Here is a 20,048-nt window from a genome sequence, read left to right on the forward strand (position 1 = left end):
AGTTAAGTTCTCAATAAATAATTTTAGTTTGAAATAATTTATACAGTTCTATAAATTAAGACAAATCTTTCTGACAAAAAAATATCTAAAATCTTATAAGCATCATCAATTCAAAAAATCTTGATGGATGAAAATATTTTCCATTCACACCGAGTTCTATTTTGTAATGTTTTCCAAGTGCAGGCTCAATTTACATGCATTAACTTTCCTAGAAAATGACAACAATTCCCCAAGAGATAGGCTACAGAATTGACAATTACTATACTCAGGAATGCTGGTTTACTCTAACAAAATTAGCAGTAAACATTTTAAAGTTGCTTAACATTAAATAAAACCAAAATCTTTTTCAAAATTTTAGTCTTGAATTATATAAGATTTGTAACTTATTCATATTTATTGACAAATTCTGCTCAATTCAGTTATCATAAACCTTAGGAATTACCATCCTATACTGAGGACTTCAGTTTGAAAAAAACACATTATTCTAAACTAGAGTTATTTTATTATCACAAACAAAAATAGCCTCATTCTCAATCAGATTTATTTACCATTTTCTTGTCTCACCTGGAAGCAGTCTTGATCCTGACCCCTTATTAGTAATCTTAACTGCTGAGAAGTTGATGAAGAGTCATTTCTCAGAGTTAGTTTCTGTTGCCTAAAAATTACAATAACTTGACATTTGGTGGCAGTTTATTTATACTCAGGAAATATATTTTTAAAGAAATATATTAAATTTACCAAGAAAGAACTACATCACTTGGAAACCAAAGTAATCACCAATTTAGCTATTAATGAAGTCTCAGGTTGTATTTTATTACATGAAATATTAAGTTACTTAGCTTTTCAAAGATTAAATATTTCAAATATAGCATCTGCAATGAGATATAATTGAGCTTTATAAGGCTAAGCATTTTGGATGCAATTAACAGATTGCTTTGTTAAACAAGTATTTTACTATGAAGTACTGTGAGTAAGTTATTGATTTGCACCTGCTTCAGGCCATCCATTTATTCAAGGTACAGTTTAATAAAGACTCACAGTTAAGAATATACATGAAAGATAAAGTTATACAAATTACTCAAACTTTATTATTTTCTACATCTTACTGAGCAAAGCAATTTTAGTGGTGTGATATTTGAGTGGATTTTTATGATATGCTTAACTAGGTCACAGATGGGGCTACAGGTAGTCCTAGTTTGGTGACCACAATTGCGACTGGCAACTTGGACATTAAGCAAAGCAGCCACTAACTAAAGCTGGAACTGTTCTTGTGTTCTTACTTCAGCTTTCCTTTGCTTTACAGACCTGCAAAGGTCGTAAATGCAAGGATTGATTATAAAGTTACTTTTCATCACTGTTGCAATTTCAGATGATTACTAGACAAGGCAGTAATTAAATGGGGAGTATCTATACTATGTGGTGTGAATAGCCAAACCTAATCAATATTATAATTGTAGACCAACAATTTTGGGTAAAGTGTCCTCCTCCAATCAGTTGAGATATACAAAGATCAGTTCCCCAAAGCAAAGAATTGAAGTTAGAAAAGACAGTATCACAATTACAGAACTAATGCATTGTTTTATTTTCTCATTAAAAGCTTACATGGTTCTTAACTTGCAAAGAATGTCAATATATTTTCCCTGATAAGTGAATCTGCAGGATCCTGCCTAACTATCAGAACGATTCAGAAGATATGCACAGCTTTTCTACATTTTACTTTCTTCTTTTTGAAGATGTGTTTGGAGGTGTAAATTATGCTGAACAGAGATCAACAAGAGAGATATTGTTCATGAAGTAGGAAGAAAGGGGATTGCTGGAAGAGAGGGCAATAGCAGGCAAGAAGCTAGTTTGTGTGTGAATTGTATTTTTGTTGAGTGTAAATTGGAATTTTATATTCCAATATGGCATATTTTGATCTAGTTACATTTGGTCAATGTGCTATTTTTCACTCAAAGCCTTGCTACACATGCAATTATAATTTAAAGACCAAACATTCGGACTACCACATTCTATGGTAGGTGGGTGCAAATAAGACTTCAATATTCTTATAAATTTATCAGCAGTATGTAAGAATCTCCTAGTAACAGGAGTAACAGATAGTTGTATATTTGGTATCAACCTTTTCTGTGCAAAATCAAGGCATTTTCTTAGAGGAATATAGATCCTTAAGCCATGTATATGTTAGAATTTTCTTGCTTTAAGGTTTCATGTATCATCACTAAGTTAAATTAAATGAACTGCTTAAAAATGTGGCTCAGGCTTTATAAATCAATAAAGAAGCATACACTGCTTACATCTTGACACTTACACTGTTCTGCCAACCTGTACACCTCCCCATATCAAAAGCTGCTTGTTGGCAAGAATCGGAGGAACTTCTGAATTGGAGCACTTTTGAACCAATGGTTTGTTCTCTTCCATTGACACATCACCTTTCACTGTTACTTTATATTCTGGCCCAGATGGCAAAACCATTATTTTCACAACACTATTAAAAGAAAATTATTGTTAGATGAGATAGAAAAAGAGTACTTATTTAATATCATTATTTTAAAAAATATGCTATATTACCTATCTAAATGTTTACAGTTTTTCGGAGAAAATTCAATAGTTACTTCTTGTTCTTCTTCAGGTGTAAGAATCAGATCGTCGGGATTGATAGATATACAGTTATCTGGCTCAACTGTCTAGAAAAGAGCAGAACTCTTTAGAGAGAAATATTAAAATACAATTGTATTTATAACTGCTGTAAAGAATATTGGAAGCCACTTCTTTATGTTTATTTATTTATGTATTTATTTATTTATTTATTTATTCTACTTTCTATTTTTTTTAATAGTACTTTTAGCTTTTTCTTTTATATCTCCCCTTTTCATTTCCTTTGCTCATTTTTTTTGCATTAGTTCTTATAAGTGTTGTTAAATTTTTCAATAAAAATTGTAAAAAGTGGTACAATACCATTACTAAAGAATGGATTTGAAATTGTTTTAGTTTCGTCAGATTAACCACAGGTTTTGATTATTGCTTTGTCATATACTTTATTTTCAAAAGTGTATGGAACCAAATAAATTCTAATAAGAAAGAGTCTATTTAATATAATAAACAATTATATTAATCTCATTCACCACCTCCCCAAATAGTTGATCATTTTAAAATAGTTCCAAGAAAAAAAAATTAAGAAACCAACCATGATCTTCAAATTAACTTTTATATTCCCAGCATTCTTTAATGGTAACTGTTGTTTTGTTGATGATCCTATTTTTGCACACATATATAATGTCTGGGGAAAAAAGTTTATATATTACTTTTAGAAAACAAATGCAGAAATAATCTACATTTTGTAAAATGATTTTATAGAATACCTGTAGGCCCCTAGGAGCATATATCCTAGGGGTTCCAGACCTTGCACTCAAAGGTATACTTTTTAAAACATTACCAGGCTCTGGACAATCAATTTCCACGTCAACTCTTGCAAAGTACTCATCAGCTGGTCCCAAAGAATCTGAAAAAGTTCAAGCATAAAATCTCATCTCATTGTACAGTCAGCTTTGTCCTCAAATTGTTCATCATATATCAAAATGATACCATTTAGAATACTATTACTAAAATGACACTATTTAGAATATCACTTAGAATATCCAGAATATTTATTTGTTTATATGGTATTGCTTTCATACAGGATAGCATTAAACTGACAACAAAGGACAAGGTTATGGGATAGTCATTCCCTCTCCCCAACTATATAAATTAATATGTTCTAGTGGCTCCCTTCTATGAAACCGCTTGCCTCACACATCTGGTCTACCACTTTCTTCCCGGGTTTTTGCAGAACTGTAAAAACCTGGCTTTTCTGACAGCAGTGTGTGTGTGTGTGTGTGTGTGTGTGTGTGTGTAATTGTATTTAATGTATCATCTTTTTTTTAATCAGTTTAGCATTGGCATGAAATAAAATGCCACAGAAATCTCAATAATAATTAATACAGTGAAACTCTGAATCAAAGTATTGGATATGGGTATGCGCTTAGTTTCAACCATACCTCTCTGATACAGGCATAATGGACCATAGAAAGAATTATGTGCAGTCCATTCATTTATGATTTAGGGTAGGGGAGTCAAATTCGCATGGTAGGGGTGTCAAATTCGCAGCCTGCAGGCCGGATGCGTCACATGCTGGTTCCACCCACACCCGGTTTAGCGAAGGGGGGAAAAGTTCCAATACGTCACATGACAATGCAAGTTTGACACTCCTGATTTAGAATAGAATAGAATAGAATTCTTTATTGGCCAAGTGTGATTGGACACACAAGGAATTTGTCTTGATGCATATTCTCTCAGTATACATGAAAGAAAAAGATACATTTGTCAAGAATCATTGGTACAACACTTAATTATTTTCATAGGGGTCAAATAAGCAATGAAGAAACAATCAATATTAATACAAATCTTAGGATACTAGTGTTCTGGTTTCTGGTAGAACTTTAGCAATTACAAACAACTCTTATTAAATGTATCATTTCAAGAATAAAGAAACTCCATTTATTTCTCTGCTCTCCTGTAATTCAACACATTCCATACATGCACTAGGTCCGTTATCTTAGTTGCATTCCTCACATTCCTCCTCCTGCTCCACTTAACAAGATTTATTTTCCTAACAGCATAACTTTGAAAAACAGCAGAACTGACAGTTAACAACACAGAACTACTGTTGCTTACTTTAACGTGGCAAAAACACATCCATTTTGCCCTAGTAACCTAGCTGTTAAATGAATCCGGCTCTCCCATTCACTTTGCTTGTCAGAGGTTTTAAATCACATGACCTCAGGATACTGCAACCATCATAAATGATTCAGTTTCCAAGCATCTGAATTTTGATCACATGACCAAGGGGATCCTGCAATGGTTGTTACGTGTGAAAAATTGTTGTAAGTCACTTTTTTCAGTGCTGTTGTAATTTTCAATAATCACCAAATGAACTGTCTCTGTCTTCTTCGTGGAGTAAGATAGCATTCAATCCCCTCCCACTCAAAAGCAGTAACTATACCAATTACATAAATTTGGGCTCAAAGTTCAGTCCTTCCCTATAAATGATGCATTATATGAATGTGTTGGAATTTCCATACTAGATTGGTCAAACATTTTTTAAAAACAGATTTATGTTTAGTTAAACTACCCACAGGATTTTTAGCATAATTTATTTTAGAATACAGCAAACCTGTACCTGAATATGTGAACTTGCTTGGTGCACGAAATTGGACCCATACTACTAAAACATCAGGAATCTGGGGGAAAAATATACTGATATAGAATTAAGCATTATATGGAAAGTACAATTTTTAAAAGTATTTGATAAAAGTTAAGACCTCACAGAGCTACATAATCTTTTATGGAACTGTGATTGTTAAAAACTAAGCGATGGTGTAAGAAATCTTTAAAATCTCACTATGTGAGAATATAGAAAGTACAAATATGTTTTAAATATATAACCTCTTAAGACACAAGGCCCACTTTCTTAGATATACTACTAAATCAAATTTGTATTTCCAAGTAGAACAATTTTGTCTACTTACAACAAAAATTATGTTGCCAGCTTACCATAATATATTTTCTCTGTGGTTAACAGTTATACACTTTTATATAAATGTATAACAATATTCTAGTCTCAAGCTACTTACTTCGGTATCACAGCTTGCATTCATTACGTGAGATATAACAGATGGAGCTGCTAGTTGAGAAACATTGTAAGAGGGAACAGCACTTTTAAGAGATGGATTTACTGGCTCCTTTGAAAATGTGAAACAACGCCATGCTACAGCATTCTGAAATAAATATTTTTTACACACTGTATTAGATACATTATTTATGTTCACTATTAACTCTTTTACAGTCCATTGTTTTAAGTTTTATCAATGGAAATCTTTTTGTGATAATCTGTGTTACCAAATGCCTATTTTTATCACTGGAAATTTTGAAATCTATATTAGCCCCATTAAAAAGGAATGTGTGATTATTAGCACTAACTTTCTAAAAAAATGCTTCAGTTTAAATTAAACATGTGTTTTGAAAACCTAGACTGGAACATGAGCATGATTTTAAAACTGGAGGAAGAAACTTCAATAATCTGTACTATACAGATGATACTGCTTTGGTATTTGAAAATACAAATGATCTGTAAGCACTAGTGATAAAAGGATCATAATGAAAAAAGAGGAATCTGATTAAATATAAAGATTAAATCAAAGACAATAAATACAACAACCAGTCTTAGAACTGACAGTGAAGATAATGAAATAGTAAAAAGCCTTTGTCTTTTCATATTAAATATTAACCATAAAGGAACTATTAGTCTCTACATTGCAGACTGGTGCTTAGTAGAATAGCAATAAAGGCATTGGAAGGATAATCCAGCTACTACAAATTGGGCTTTGCTGATTTTGGAACAAAGTAAAGTGAACATTGTTTATAATTCCATCCATGACTTGCCACATAATTTTCTATAAGGACAACAGTGAACCTAACCTAGCAGTCACTAATTTCAGAATCCCCATAAAGGGACAGAATATTGTGCATATATAAGTATACTTACTGCATGAATAACAAGCCTGACTGGCATTCTAGCACAAGTTTTATTAGTTAATTTCAATGGGAGCGCTTTCCAGCTGCCATAGGGCAAATCACCAAAATCAAGAGAATTTGTTTTTCCTGCTTCCACCTAAAAGAAAAAAGAATCAGTGATGGGGATAGAAAAAGGATTAGCACTTTTGCAGAATGTTTCCATGCACCTTCATTCAATCAACCCTTCAAATTAGCATGTGTCAAAAAAAATGCTATGCTGACTTAAGCCAAAAGAGCTTCTTTTTTGTACACAGAAAAAATAACTACTTTATTAACTTCAATCCATAGACCACTATTAGTATTGTTTTTCATTTTTAAGTATGCCATCAATTATTGTTACAAACTAGATATTCAATCTCTATATCTTAATTTTTACCTCTATATCAGGATTTTCAGCAACTGCATTCACAACTACCCTAGATCCTAAAGCCTCTGCCTGAACAATGATATCTGGATCTGCAGAAAATGGCCAAGAGGCAATATTAAGGACACACTGGAATACTCCAGCTTGACAGGGTAAAAAGAGCATTTTTAGTTCTTCTGTAGCACAAGGACCTATGACAGTTTTGCTCTTAAATAGCAAGCATCTGTGTTTCAAAGGGTCCACCTATAATGAAAAAAAGTACATAATAAACAATTTTCAATATAATTATGAGTCTTATATATATTATAGAGGCATAAATAGAAGCTAAAATCTCCAACTTGTATCACGTTAATATCTTCTCTGCTGATCACATTAATATCTTATATTGACCTATACTTTGAACAGGAACATAAAAGCTTCATTATAAATATCACTTAGACATCTGACAAAGAATCATAACCAATAGTTGGGAATAGGATATGTAGAAGACAAGACTGATATAATTTCACAATGACCTGCTGAGATTTCAGGTTAAGAAATCTTCTTAAGGCTACCATAGAGGCTGTACCTCCATTTCTAATTGTATTTTTGTTCAATTCCAGAGCACATACAAATTACCCACCTTTTTTTAAATACTAATTTTTAAAGAATATCCAAATTTTATTACATACCTTTTCACCATCAAGCATAATACTAAGGAGGCAAATATTGACTTGAAGCCATCGTTCAAATGGATTAAAAATTTTAAGGACAGCATGAGATGTCAGACCCACACAACAAGCATTAGGGAATTTTACTTCTTCTGGAACTTTGACACGTTCTAATGTAAAAAAATACAATATGGCTAAACGTTAAGATATTTTATATTTGAGTAGCTTCTTTATAGTAATAAAAATAGTTACATAATTAATATTTATTCCTTATTTGGTCCATGTAAGCATATTTTTAAATATAAGACTAAATAAAAGATGCTCACATAATTTAAAAATCCGTAGCTATGATTTGTTAATTTGATTTAATACAGAATTTAATATAAGATATTATTATTTACTCTATATGTAAAAATAAATAAAGCCACCAAGATTTTCATTTTATAAAATATTACTTTAAATATAAATATTATAAATAATATATAAATAAATATTATAATATATAAATATTATTTTATAAATAATTTCAACATTAGAAAAATATGTTCACATATTACAAAATTATAGTATAGGTGATGGGAAAACAGCTTGCTTTCTAATGTTTTATAGTTATCTGCTTTTAGAAGATTTAACAAAGTATATCAAAATTAAACAACTACATTAGAATTATTTGAAAAGATTTTTTGGAATAACAGTCTTTGCATTTCATTAGGTAAACTCTGTATGACAGAAAGTCTCTTACTCTGGAACCAGATAAACAAATTCATTAATCTTTGAAAAAAATATTATCCTGTTACTAAGGAATTACTGCAGTACACCATTAAAGAAAGCTAAAAAGTCCATATAGTTATTCCCAATTGACAAGATGAATCTGGCATGGAAAAGAATCACATTGTGACCTGCTTCAGAGATAAATGTATATCTGTACTCATTATACTAAAAATCCCCTTCAAGTTAATCAACAATATACAAGCATAGGAACAGAATAGTAAACAAAGGGATTAAAGCATGTGTTAAGAAAAAGATTAGAAGTATTGCTAAATCCAGTTTATGTGACTATGATATACAGTACTGAAATCAAAGTTGACTTACCAAACCCAAATGACATTGATTCTCCCCTTTGCCTGAGTCCCCCAGCATCAGGTGCTTGCCCAGTATGCAAGGTACCAGTAAGGATATTTTGGTTGGATGTAAGGTTGCAACGCTGAGTTGTTCCTGTCATTCCAGACCCGGTGCCTGAACCTACTGCTATTCCAGGAGCTACTGAGCTTTGAATGTGACCAACAGGAATCGCAGAATAAATCAGACCTGCTGGAACACTAAGAACTGGTGGACAGTACCGAGGCAAAACAACATTAGCGTGCGATGGCAAACTTCCTAAATATTGCTGAGCAAATGGAGTTGATTTAAGAGAACATCCTGTTAATAGTGCTGGAAGTCCCGAAGACATTGACGAAAACTTTGAAGCTGCACTCTCGGATTTGAAAAGCTCTCTATTTTGATTTAATGAAATACAGTTACCTAAATCATTATAATTAGACAGGTTTTTTGGAGACTGTAAGCCTGGACCATGTATGGCATTTGTGTAGTACTGCTGTACGGCAGGTATATCAACCTGATCCAGTTCATTATTTTTTTTATAGTTCTGTGTGGATTGATCTTTGCTTGTGGTTGGAAGTTCTCCAGTTGATTTTTTCTTATCACTTTGATTGTTATGATCTACATTTTCACTTATAATTAAACTATTAGCTCTTGCATTTTTGTTTAATGACAGAGACTTGTTACTTTGTAAAGCAATGTTTTTTTCTGTTTGAGCCTCCATTGACGAACTTGGACTATTCCAAACTATTGTGGTACTCAACTCACTGGTACGATTACTCTAAACAGAAAACATTAAAATTAGGATTAGGATTTACAGCATGTTTCTTAGGTGAGGTACAGATTTCCTTATATACAATGAAATATTTTATTGAGGACATATAAATTCAAATAATCAATAAGTCTATTTTTAAAAAATAGCTAATAACAATGTATTTATATAGGTAGTCCTCAACTTATAACCACACTTGGGACTGGAATCTCAGACACTGAGTAAAGCGAGATGCCCAGGTGTTCACTTTACTCAATGACAATCCCGGCATTTCTGGTTGCAATTGTTAGGTGATCTCCCGGGTAGTTAAGCAAACAGAGCAACAGACAAGTAGGTAGCCCTTCGAGAATTGAGGACTCTGCAGAGGTGAGGAGAGATTTTGAGTTATGTGCGTGCTTAAATTTTAGCAGATGAGGTCCAAGAATACATAGTGGCAAGCACGCTGACATAGACCTTGTGGTCCTTTTCTCCCTGCTCGGTGGAAAGCTCATGGAGGTGAGATTTCGAGCTCCATGCCCACTTGGATTTTGGCTGTTGAGATCTAAGCAGGCATAGAACGGAGGGTACTCTTTCAGTAAAACATCCAGCAACAAAAAAAGAATCCCCTTAGCAGGTGGCAGCAGCTTGCAACCATCCCCGTCAGCTTCCCTCCTCAGACTTTCCGGGGAAGCCAGCAGAGAAGATCACATATTGGCATGCAATTGTTGGATGCTTTGCAATTAGTCATAAGCACAAATGGGTTGCCAAGAACCCAGATCACAAGCTTGTGATGGGGATGTGTATATGATATTTTTTAAATTTCATAAATGCTTTACATACTGTAAAACATACCTTTCCCGAGGCCAACATAACTTAGTGGTAGTAAACAGTAGTATTATAACAGTAGTATAACAGTAGTAAAGCAATTGGTCATTAAGCAAGGACTACCTGTACTAATTTTTGCTATACATTCACTGACATTAAAAAAATATTTGACAAATATTACATGATCTTTTTGAATTCTGGTATGCAAGTGGACCCACCTGCACTCACTAGAACCCATTTCCACCAGTCTGCTTGTGAACCACCGGAAGAAAGGCTTATTGTGACTGGCACTTGTAACTTCCTGTCAGCCTCACCACTGGTTTTGGTTGTTGGAAACAGTTAAGAAGTTGCACGTCCTGAATATCTAAGGTTATTGTTTAAAGGTGGCAAATGGGACTGCTAAAATTAACATTGTAATGCAGTCGTCACATGTTGTAGTTATGACTGTATTATTAAGCAATGGAAATTAGGGTCCCGATTACCATTGTTAAGCAAGGATTGTAGATTTTATGAAATAAAATAGATATTAAATTTTAGGTGCAATATATTTAATTGATACCAGTATTAATTTCACTACACTGTAAGTCTGAGATTTGAAAACTTCTGAACTGAGGAAGTCCATTTATAGTTAAAACATACATAACTAACCTTCATGGCAGAAATCAGAGCTTGAAAAATGCTACATAAAACTATGGTGTTTCTTGTCTATCCTTTTATTCTATTGCTATTCCATGACATGTAATATGAAAGGTAAGCACAACCTTAATATCTGTATATTAATAAACATTTGCATTTAATAAACTACTTACTTTGTATCTTGTTGGACTAGATAAAGCTAGACTTTTACAAGTGTTTTCAGTGGCAGAAACAAAAGTCAAATGTTCTAGGCTAGGATCAGAGTATACTGATCGTTGTAATGTATTATCATTGCAACTTGATCCCTTAAAGTTGAGTGTTGTAGAAGGAGAGACAGACCTAAGAAACAAAGAAGACATTTTAAGAAAAATATCTACATATCTATGATTCATATAACTAGGGGAACTGCAAAGTCTAATATCAATTTAAATATCTTCAATAACTTTCTGAAAAGTTTCTCTTTAAAGATTTCTAACAAAGTTAAAAATTGTTGCCCCCAACAAACAAAAATAACCTTTTCTGATAGGTTGATCAATAAATTAAATTTAAGGACATTTTAGTGGTTGAATGCATACTTCAAATCCTTAGTATCCCTAATTTTTTAAAAAGAAGAGAACCATCTTTGCCCAAGACACCAAATTGGTGATACAGAACATGGAAGCAATGCTATAGGATAAAGCATCATGACAACTTGTTTTTCATTCTTAAGCATAGCCTATCTCTTAAATACATAGAACTCTTACCCTGTAATGGTAACTCCTGAAGATTCACTTGGAGATGAATGAGTCAGTGGGGAGGTTGAAGGTCTGAAGCTATATTGTTCATCTGAAATTTGTACACCAGGTCTTGATGTCATAGGTTTTGGTTCAGTTCTTCCAACAGCTTCACCTGAATATTAGGGAAAATGTTTTGGATTCTTCTTAATGATGTCTAAATAGTATTACCGGTTCCCTAAATATTGTGATTTTCTTCTGCTTTCAGATCAGGCAGGAATTTGCAGTGCACTAAACTGGAAGTGGGGGCAATTTTTGAAAACTATAATTTGCTGAATTCTCACTTAAAGCTCAATCATGACAATAGTTCATAATCCACATACTAAGAAAAATCAATTGGCCGAACAAATGTAGTCAATTATAAGCTTGAATAGATGGGGCAACAACAAAAGCTAATAAGCTATGTACAGATAATACTATACATAACATTAAACTATAAAAGGGAGAATAAGAAAGAGAGAAAACTCTGAAAAACAGTAATATTCAATAGCGATGAGTAAAACTTCCGCAGAAATGAAGAGAAGGAATCACACACCACTATCATAGTAAGCCATTTTGTCTGAAAAAAGAAATTAAACTGCCCTCAGACCTGCAAAAATTTATGTACAAGATTTTTAACTTATCCATAATAGTCTGATTATCAACATGTGTGTTTTCAAGTTACATGTTTTCCATTATAGCATGTACTATTCTCTTTATTCACAACTTTTTTATTCTTAGGAATAGAGGGAACCAATATTGGAATAACCTTTATATCAAAGGGGAGGGTGCTCATGTTAGCTCTTTCTTCTGATTTAGAATTGGCTGGATAAAGGGGGGGAAAGGATTAACAACTTGCTCAATTATCTGGGGTTCATTTTTTTTTTCACTTATACAAATGCACCATTTCATAAAAATAATTATCAATATTATAATGACTGAAAACTGGGCAATAAGAATGAGTACAGCAGCAGAAAAATTGTCACTGAACACAATAATTAAATCTGGGACATAACTAATTTGTCCAGTAAAATTCCTAGGAAATTAATATTTTAATATTTTATTTATCTGTTATTTCAATGTTAATTCATTTCTTTACCTAATGAGCATAATAGAATACTTTATTGTATCGTAGTCTTAAGTAAAATCCTGAATATACTTGAATGTAAAAAATATATAATTGGAAACCTCCGACACTGCTCACTTTTTCCCTTAAATGATTTGTTACTGCTTATGATTTGTTACTACATGTTGTGAGCCGCCCCGAGTCTTCGGAGAGGGGCGGCATACAAATCTAAGTAATAAATAATAAATAAATAAATAAAAAAAGCCTATTCATATTTCCATTTCTTTACTTATCTTTTTACTAACCAATTTCAATCAAACTGGCAAATCAAGATCTACATTAAAATTTGTTTTCCTTGTTTCTTTTAAAAGGGTCTTTTGAATTCAAGTCAGGTTAGCAAAAAAAATATTAAAACTCACTTGGGATTGAGGGCAACTCAGTCTCTGAAGATACTCCAGCATTTTCAGGTGGCTCCTCTTTTGAATTTTGTAATGAAGTCTGCTCTTTTGATGGAAAATATTTAACTGTATTAGATGATGTTTGCACATATTCCACTTCTGTTTTCTGCTCAGAAGAAATGCTACAGTGCAATTCTCCAACACAGTTTCCCTCATATATTTTTTCCAGATGCTGCTGCTTCTTGTTTTTAGATGAATCTCCCAAAAGAGTTTTGGATTCATGCATGGACAAACACTTGTGCCCATCTATGGTGATTTCTTCATGTTTAATCAGGGTCTCTTGTTCATTGTTACTTTCAACTTCTTCAGCTCTTCTGAGATACTTTTCTATATCAAATGTACTATTTTCTATATTGCTCAGTAATAACTGATTGATAACTGAGAAGCCTGTGAGCTCGTCGCCTTCTGGAACATTTATTCCTTCTTTATTTTTATTTGAAAGTGCCATCATCAAAGCAGCTAGCTGTGATGGTTCAGCGCTAACAGAAGCATTTGCAATCGCAGATGCAATTGTGCTCACACTCAGAACAGAGGGTTCAGGTTGAAGGTGCTTTCTTTCAAGTTCTCTGTCTCTAGGTCGATTCTAAATGGAAAAACAAGTGACCCAAATGTTTAATGTTTAAACATTAAAATGTTTGATTCAGTTGATCTGAAAACTCATCATAAGCTTATTCAGCCCACTTGTCTACAAAAATTGATTCAATTATAACTGGACATTATGCATCACAAATGCTGATTGTGCCACATCAAATTCTCTCAGAGAAGGTATGTTTTATATTCTAATCAACCTGATTAACTGTATTTTGGAAACAAATGGCAGACCTATTTTAGTAGTTTTACAAAACCAAACCTTTTTTAATAATTACTTTTGCTTTGATTTTGGAATCTATTGGCATACTTACAGTTCTATTTCCTCTTGACTGCATATCTGACTCACCAACAGCAGATGTAGCAAATGCAACTTCCTTTTTAATGTTTTCTTTTACATCTCCTAAAGAAACAAACAAAATGGATTAGAATGGATAGACAAAACCACAGGTAATTTAAATAGGTACAGGCATCAGTTAAATTAATAACAGTGAGAAAAGAGCAGCATTTTAAGAAACAAGTCACTGGTCTTTAACTTTCCATATAGGTTTTAAAGCTTTCCAAATAGTGATTGCTGAGGACTCTCCAAACATAATTTCATAAACCATTATTTATCTTCACAAAGAATGCTTTAGGAACACCTATATTACAAGTAGTCCTCCTTGTATGACCACTTGTATGTCCAAAATCTCAGTTGCTGAGTGAGACACATGACCACTTTGCTTAATGACCGCAATCCTGGCTCTCCTGGTTGCAGTTGTCCCTCGGTCCACTGTAGGAATGGATCTCAAATCTGGTGGAATTTATTTTTTTACTGCAGACTTTTACAGACGCCAGATTTTAATCATCTAGCTTCACTCAAACTAAAAAACCTCACCCAATAAGAAATAAAGCAAATATCTTGGTAGTAAGTAGTCAGTAGACATATTGTTAAGTCTACGGAGTACCATTTTCTACTGCATATTATAGATAGGACTATGTAGATTTTAAACCTGAACTTTTTCTATTAAGTATAGCACCAGAAAAAGTTGATAAGCAAAATATATATTTAATACTGTATGTATTCAATGCAGATGCATGCAGATTATATTTGCACAATATTGAAAAAAATGAGACAAAGAGATAATTAGGATGATACTGGACTGTTCAAAAATGGACAAACTAAATGGACAAAGAAGATACAGAATATTATCAAACATGGAACCTATTCTACCAGTGGTTGGAAAAAAGGGGTGGAGATTAAGAATGTAATCTGTACTGCTATGCAAAAAGAATAACCCAGACAACACAATGTTTATTAATCACTAACAAAATTAATTTAAATAGTAATTACAATTACTATTGACCTAGATATCTTTTAATGTTCATTTCTGGAATGACAAATATAAAAAAGAAGGTCTTCAGAAAGGGATATATGTGAGAAAATCTGCACCACTGCCTGCAATTGACAGGGTCCTGAAGGGTGTGGAAGACTTGCTTGTGCTGTATTTTAAAAAGGCTATGTACCGTATTCCTATAGCAGACAAAAAAGAGCATGATTCTTGGTATGTGATCAGTGAGGAGTAGATTAACAGATCAACTTACTAGGATTACAAATGTATTGCTCAAAATTTGAAGTGACAATAGTCACTATTACCTTTGTGAAATGAGAGAAATAATAGAATAATCTAATGAAACATACAGAGTGTAATATAAACCTGTGAGAAAGGCACCATTTTTATAGCGCAATTAAAATTTCTGGATTTTGGAACCAATCCATCTCTATCTATCTATCTATCTATCTATCTATCTATCTATCTATCTATCTATCTATCTATCTATCTATCTATCTATTTGATTTGTATGCCGCCTTGGGGCAGCTCACAGCAATAATAAAAACAATATACAATAACAAATCTAATATTTAAAAATATCTAAAAACCCATTATTTAAAAAGGCATACACACAAATATACCATACATAAACTATAAACTAATATCAGGGGAATATGCCAAAAAAAAAAAGTTAACTTGTAAGTTTCCAAAGGAGCAACTCATTCAACAATTGAACCTCAGGAATTTCCATCATTAATCTCTATTCATATTGGAAGCTCTACATCTGAATAGGCAAGGAATATAGTGCTGTACCATAGAATGGGTCTACAAATTGCAAGTAATCTTGCCTGTCTTACAGAGAGAGAGCAAAGACTTACTGAAAAATGTCTGACTTCTCTAATCAGGATTAAAAATGAAAAAATCCAAGAAACTAGTCTCTCTGAGGTCAGGGTGTATGATTCTTTAGGAAAGAGTTTAACAACAATTCAAAGTTATCTAACAAATATACTATCTTTTAAATGAAAGTTTACTATAGACATCCCAAAGAGCTTTTTTTTCAAGATGTAACTGGACTTTCTTGTTTTTCTTTGAAGATAGCAATAGCAATACCACTTAAGACTTATAAACTCCTTCACAGTGCTTTACAGCCCTCTCTATAAAAGATGTTTTACGTCTCATCCAAGAATCTTCTTCAGCTCTGACTGGATGGTGAGGAATAGAAGGATTTATACTCCTTCCAAAGGAGTATATCTAAGAATATTACATGCAACAATAGATAGCACAGCGCTTCTGAAAAAATATAGTACTGGGATCCTTTCACTGTTGTTTTTCTAAAGGATCAGGAGGAAGAGATGAGTGGCTGGCATTGCTAGCCTCCATTCATTCCAGTGTCTGAGCCATCCAGTTTCCCAAAGGAGCACTGACGAGCTCACTGCACACCAGGAACAGTACACAGCTTGTGCCCAGTAAATCAGCAGCTATAGCATTAATTATATTTCCCTGAAGGGGATGAAATTAGGTACTAACAGGAAATAGTCCTATGCCACTGGGACCTAATATCAATGGTTGACTTCAGCTATCAGAGAAATCTGTGTCCATGGACAGTAAATTATTATCCATGTGCTTGCTGGCTATGAGAGCCCATAAAACACTAAAATAAAATAATAAAAAATAAAGCAAAATTAAGAATGGGCTAGCTTTTCTAATTGTTATGGTTATGGGGATGATTGCCCCAAATATTGAACATTTCTGTTTCTTAGAGAAAGACAAGGCTAGAACTAGCTAGAACTAGAGAAAGATGCTATTCCTTTCGCTACACAATAAGTAACTAGAAGAAATTAAGCTTTTCCTCCAGGATATATCTAATACTGGAAAATAAACAGCTATTCAGAAGTGAAATACAATCAGTACATTCAAACAAATTATAAATATTATTATACTTAAAGTAGAAATTACCTTGACAATTACTAGAGATATTCAAATCCTGTTCATCAGAGTTTGTTGCATATATATCAGATTGCCTCAACAAAGGCATGGGCTGTCTCTTCTTTGGAGAAGTTATATGATAACCAAAAGACGGCTATAAAAAGACACAATGAAAACAAAACATTTATTGACAAGCTAAGCAGTATCAGGGAAATGTATATCCTGTGTAAACAACAATAGTTTCCATAGAACAATGTTCAATCTTCTCTGCAGTAGTTTGCAGATACAGAATTATCAAGGGGTTTTAAATTAAGCTTCCAAAAGCCAAATTGTTTATATAAATTAAGTATTCTGTCTTGCCCGTAACTCTTTAAATGAATCTTTCTTTTTAATAATCTGCCAACAAACCATTTTAGCGGAAAACAATGCAAAAACATAATGTGTCTCCTGCATATAAAAGCATATGTACCCGTTTCACATCACCACTTCCACTAAGGCAACCAAGAGCCTCAGATCTCTGACCAAAGAATTCTCCCAGAGAAAGTCGCAAATAACTTGCATCTCTATTAAAGTCATTTTGAGACTCTCTTAAAATATTGTGGTTATTAACCGATTTCCAAGATGAATCTTCTAATCCAGATATATTTTGCAGGTCCATTTTCTCTTCCTGTAATTATACAAAATACAAGAGTACCAAGAATTATCTTTAGATTTTTAATACAAATATTCTAGAATATATCTATTTAATTTTGATGTTACTTACCTGTATAAACCTGTGTTCTCTTTCAAATACTTCTTGATCTTGGGCAATCATAGCTATTGCTTCAGCTTTTGGGATGAGTTGTGGGAGGCATAAGAGAGAGAGAAAAGAGAATACTTAGAATAAAATTAAAGGTAGATTATAACAAAAGCCCAAGAGATCACTCTACGATCTTATAACTTTTTTATAATTTCTTATAACTTCCTATATAAGCTTTATGAAAAGAACAGGTGTTATTTTCTTTCGTTTCTACTAGAATATACTAGATATTCTACAGTACATATTCATTTCTACTAGAATATATCTATTGAATAACACCCGAATATTTAAGTCATTTGGAATAGCTTATTTGTATCACTATCCTCATAACAAATACCATGTGCATTTTGAAAATCTAAAGCAGTCTCCCCATGTGAAACATGTTTCCTTTTTGAAGCAGCTATTTTAAAATTCAATCATTTTTAAAAACAAGTAAACCAAGTCATATTATTAAGCATTAGCTTGTAATTTTCTGGTTTTATTTATTTCTTGTTTTATTTAATTATTCTGAAAGCATACTTTTGTCTACTATCTTACTGACATATGAATTATATTATCTGCAAAGTATACTAGATATAGCAACTCAGTACATTGTTCCCAGTAATAAAACTTTTTAACAATTAGTTTAAAGAAAAATGACCAAGTTTTACATGCATGATTTCTATACTTTTCATTACTATTTCTAATAACATACTAATTCTTGATATTGAGAGTTAATTATTCCAAGTGTGATCTAGCAAATGAATGCTATTTTAGAATTATAAATTTACTAGTAGGAAATTGTAAAATAAATAAAAGTATAATCAGACTTACTTCCAGTTATAAAGTCTTCACTTGCATCTGAAACATTGGATTCTTGTTCTTTATTAAATGAGGTATAATATGCAAGATCTGTCACCCATTTACCCTCTTCATTTTGGTACACGACATTATGTGACTGGTCTTCTGAAAAATGATTTTTATGTTGTCTTTAAATTTTCATGTTAAAGAATTTATATCATATATATAAGAATATTACAATTAACATAAGCAAAGTTTCTATTAAGAGCCCTAGTAGCGCAGTGGTTAGAATGCAGTATCACAGGCTAACTTTGCCCATAGCCAAGATTTCGATCCTGACAGACTCAAAGTTAAGTGAGCTTTTCATCTTTCCAAGATGGGCAAGTAACCAGAATGTTAGGGGCAACATGCTGAAGTTCTAAACTGCCCAGAGAGTGCTGTAAAGCAATATGGGGTGGTATATATGTCTAAGTGGTTGTTGCTATCTACTGGAGAAATGCAAGAGAAATTAAGAAAGCAACTAACATGATTTGATACACCTAAATTTTATTATTTTGTCTAAACTAGAATATCAAAGATTATACAGTATTTATTCTTCAATTGTATTTTTGTTCATTAGCTATTAACAAACTTATCTAAACTAAATGAAATATATCATCTAAAATTACTTGTTATTTGAATTAGATACATGTAGTGCAAAGCAGCAGCAACTGCTTACAGAGTTTCTTAGATTAATAGCCAAAGCAAAATTAAGAGAGTCTAAGCTACTCTAGTTGGCATGGCAAAGTGAATGGGTGCTAGAACCTTTGAATAATCTAGCACTTTACTGACCTTTCATTGTATGTTGATCATGTTCAGATTGTTTGCAAATAGTGGGGGACAGATAAACATCAGCCAAAGAAATATGACTTTCATTAGCCATTTGACACTGATTGGGAAATTTGATTTGTTGTTCTGTATTCCAGATCTCAGAAGCGGCATTATCCTCAATATATTTAAAGTAGAGTGAATCAAGATTTAACTCAGAGTTGATTCCACATGTGGCATTCTTTTATGAAAAAGCAAAAATACACAAAAAGGGGAGGAAAGTTGATTTAAGTTTTTAAAATAGTCTTTCTTTTCATTATCAAGTAATTGATATATTTCCAGGTTACTTTCTAACACCAAGACAAAACACAAAAATCCAGACACTTATATAGGTAATCCTTGATTTACAACACTTCATTTAGTGACCATTAAAATTTACAACAACACAGGAAAAATGACTTATGACCGTTTTTCAGTTACAATCTTTGAAGCGTCCCCATGTTCATTTCATCAAAATTCAGAATCCTGGCAACTAATTAATACTTATAATTGTTGTTGTGTCCCAAGGTCACATAATCACCTTTTGCAACCTCTTGACACGTGAATCAACAGAGAAACAAGATTCA

General features: G+C 32.7%; 1 protein-coding gene across 11 annotated transcripts in view; it reads right to left on the reverse strand.

The window, feature by feature from the left end:
- The window catches only part of CEP192 (centrosomal protein 192), a 60,703-nt gene that overhangs the window by 25,293 nt on the left and 15,362 nt on the right, over positions 1 to 20,048 (reverse strand). For 10 of the 11 annotated variants that reach the window (XM_070747484.1, XM_070747479.1, XM_070747475.1 and 7 more), the window contains 20 exons: positions 19,447 to 19,663; positions 18,649 to 18,780; positions 17,800 to 17,864; positions 17,506 to 17,703; positions 17,067 to 17,190; positions 14,112 to 14,200; positions 13,171 to 13,792; positions 11,677 to 11,821; positions 11,107 to 11,272; positions 8,716 to 9,502; positions 7,645 to 7,793; positions 6,986 to 7,216; positions 6,581 to 6,706; positions 5,670 to 5,813; positions 5,216 to 5,276; positions 3,360 to 3,499; positions 3,185 to 3,277; positions 2,569 to 2,684; positions 2,309 to 2,485; positions 565 to 655 (listed from right to left, as the gene is read on the reverse strand). In XM_070747484.1, the coding sequence (XP_070603585.1) occupies positions 565 to 655; positions 2,309 to 2,485; positions 2,569 to 2,684; positions 3,185 to 3,277; positions 3,360 to 3,499; positions 5,216 to 5,276; positions 5,670 to 5,813; positions 6,581 to 6,706; positions 6,986 to 7,216; positions 7,645 to 7,793; positions 8,716 to 9,502; positions 11,107 to 11,272; positions 11,677 to 11,821; positions 13,171 to 13,792; positions 14,112 to 14,200; positions 17,067 to 17,190; positions 17,506 to 17,703; positions 17,800 to 17,864; positions 18,649 to 18,780; positions 19,447 to 19,663 (3,873 nt within the window). The remainder of the gene's footprint in view (positions 1 to 564; positions 656 to 2,308; positions 2,486 to 2,568; positions 2,685 to 3,184; positions 3,278 to 3,359; positions 3,500 to 5,215; positions 5,277 to 5,669; positions 5,814 to 6,580; positions 6,707 to 6,985; positions 7,217 to 7,644; positions 7,794 to 8,715; positions 9,503 to 11,106; positions 11,273 to 11,676; positions 11,822 to 13,170; positions 13,793 to 14,111; positions 14,201 to 17,066; positions 17,191 to 17,505; positions 17,704 to 17,799; positions 17,865 to 18,648; positions 18,781 to 19,446; positions 19,664 to 20,048) is intronic. The other variant, XM_070747486.1, reaches the window with a different exon arrangement.

This window comes from Erythrolamprus reginae, chromosome 3, assembly GCF_031021105.1.
Source record: "Erythrolamprus reginae isolate rEryReg1 chromosome 3, rEryReg1.hap1, whole genome shotgun sequence".
Classification (NCBI taxonomy): domain Eukaryota; kingdom Metazoa; phylum Chordata; class Lepidosauria; order Squamata; family Dipsadidae; genus Erythrolamprus; species Erythrolamprus reginae.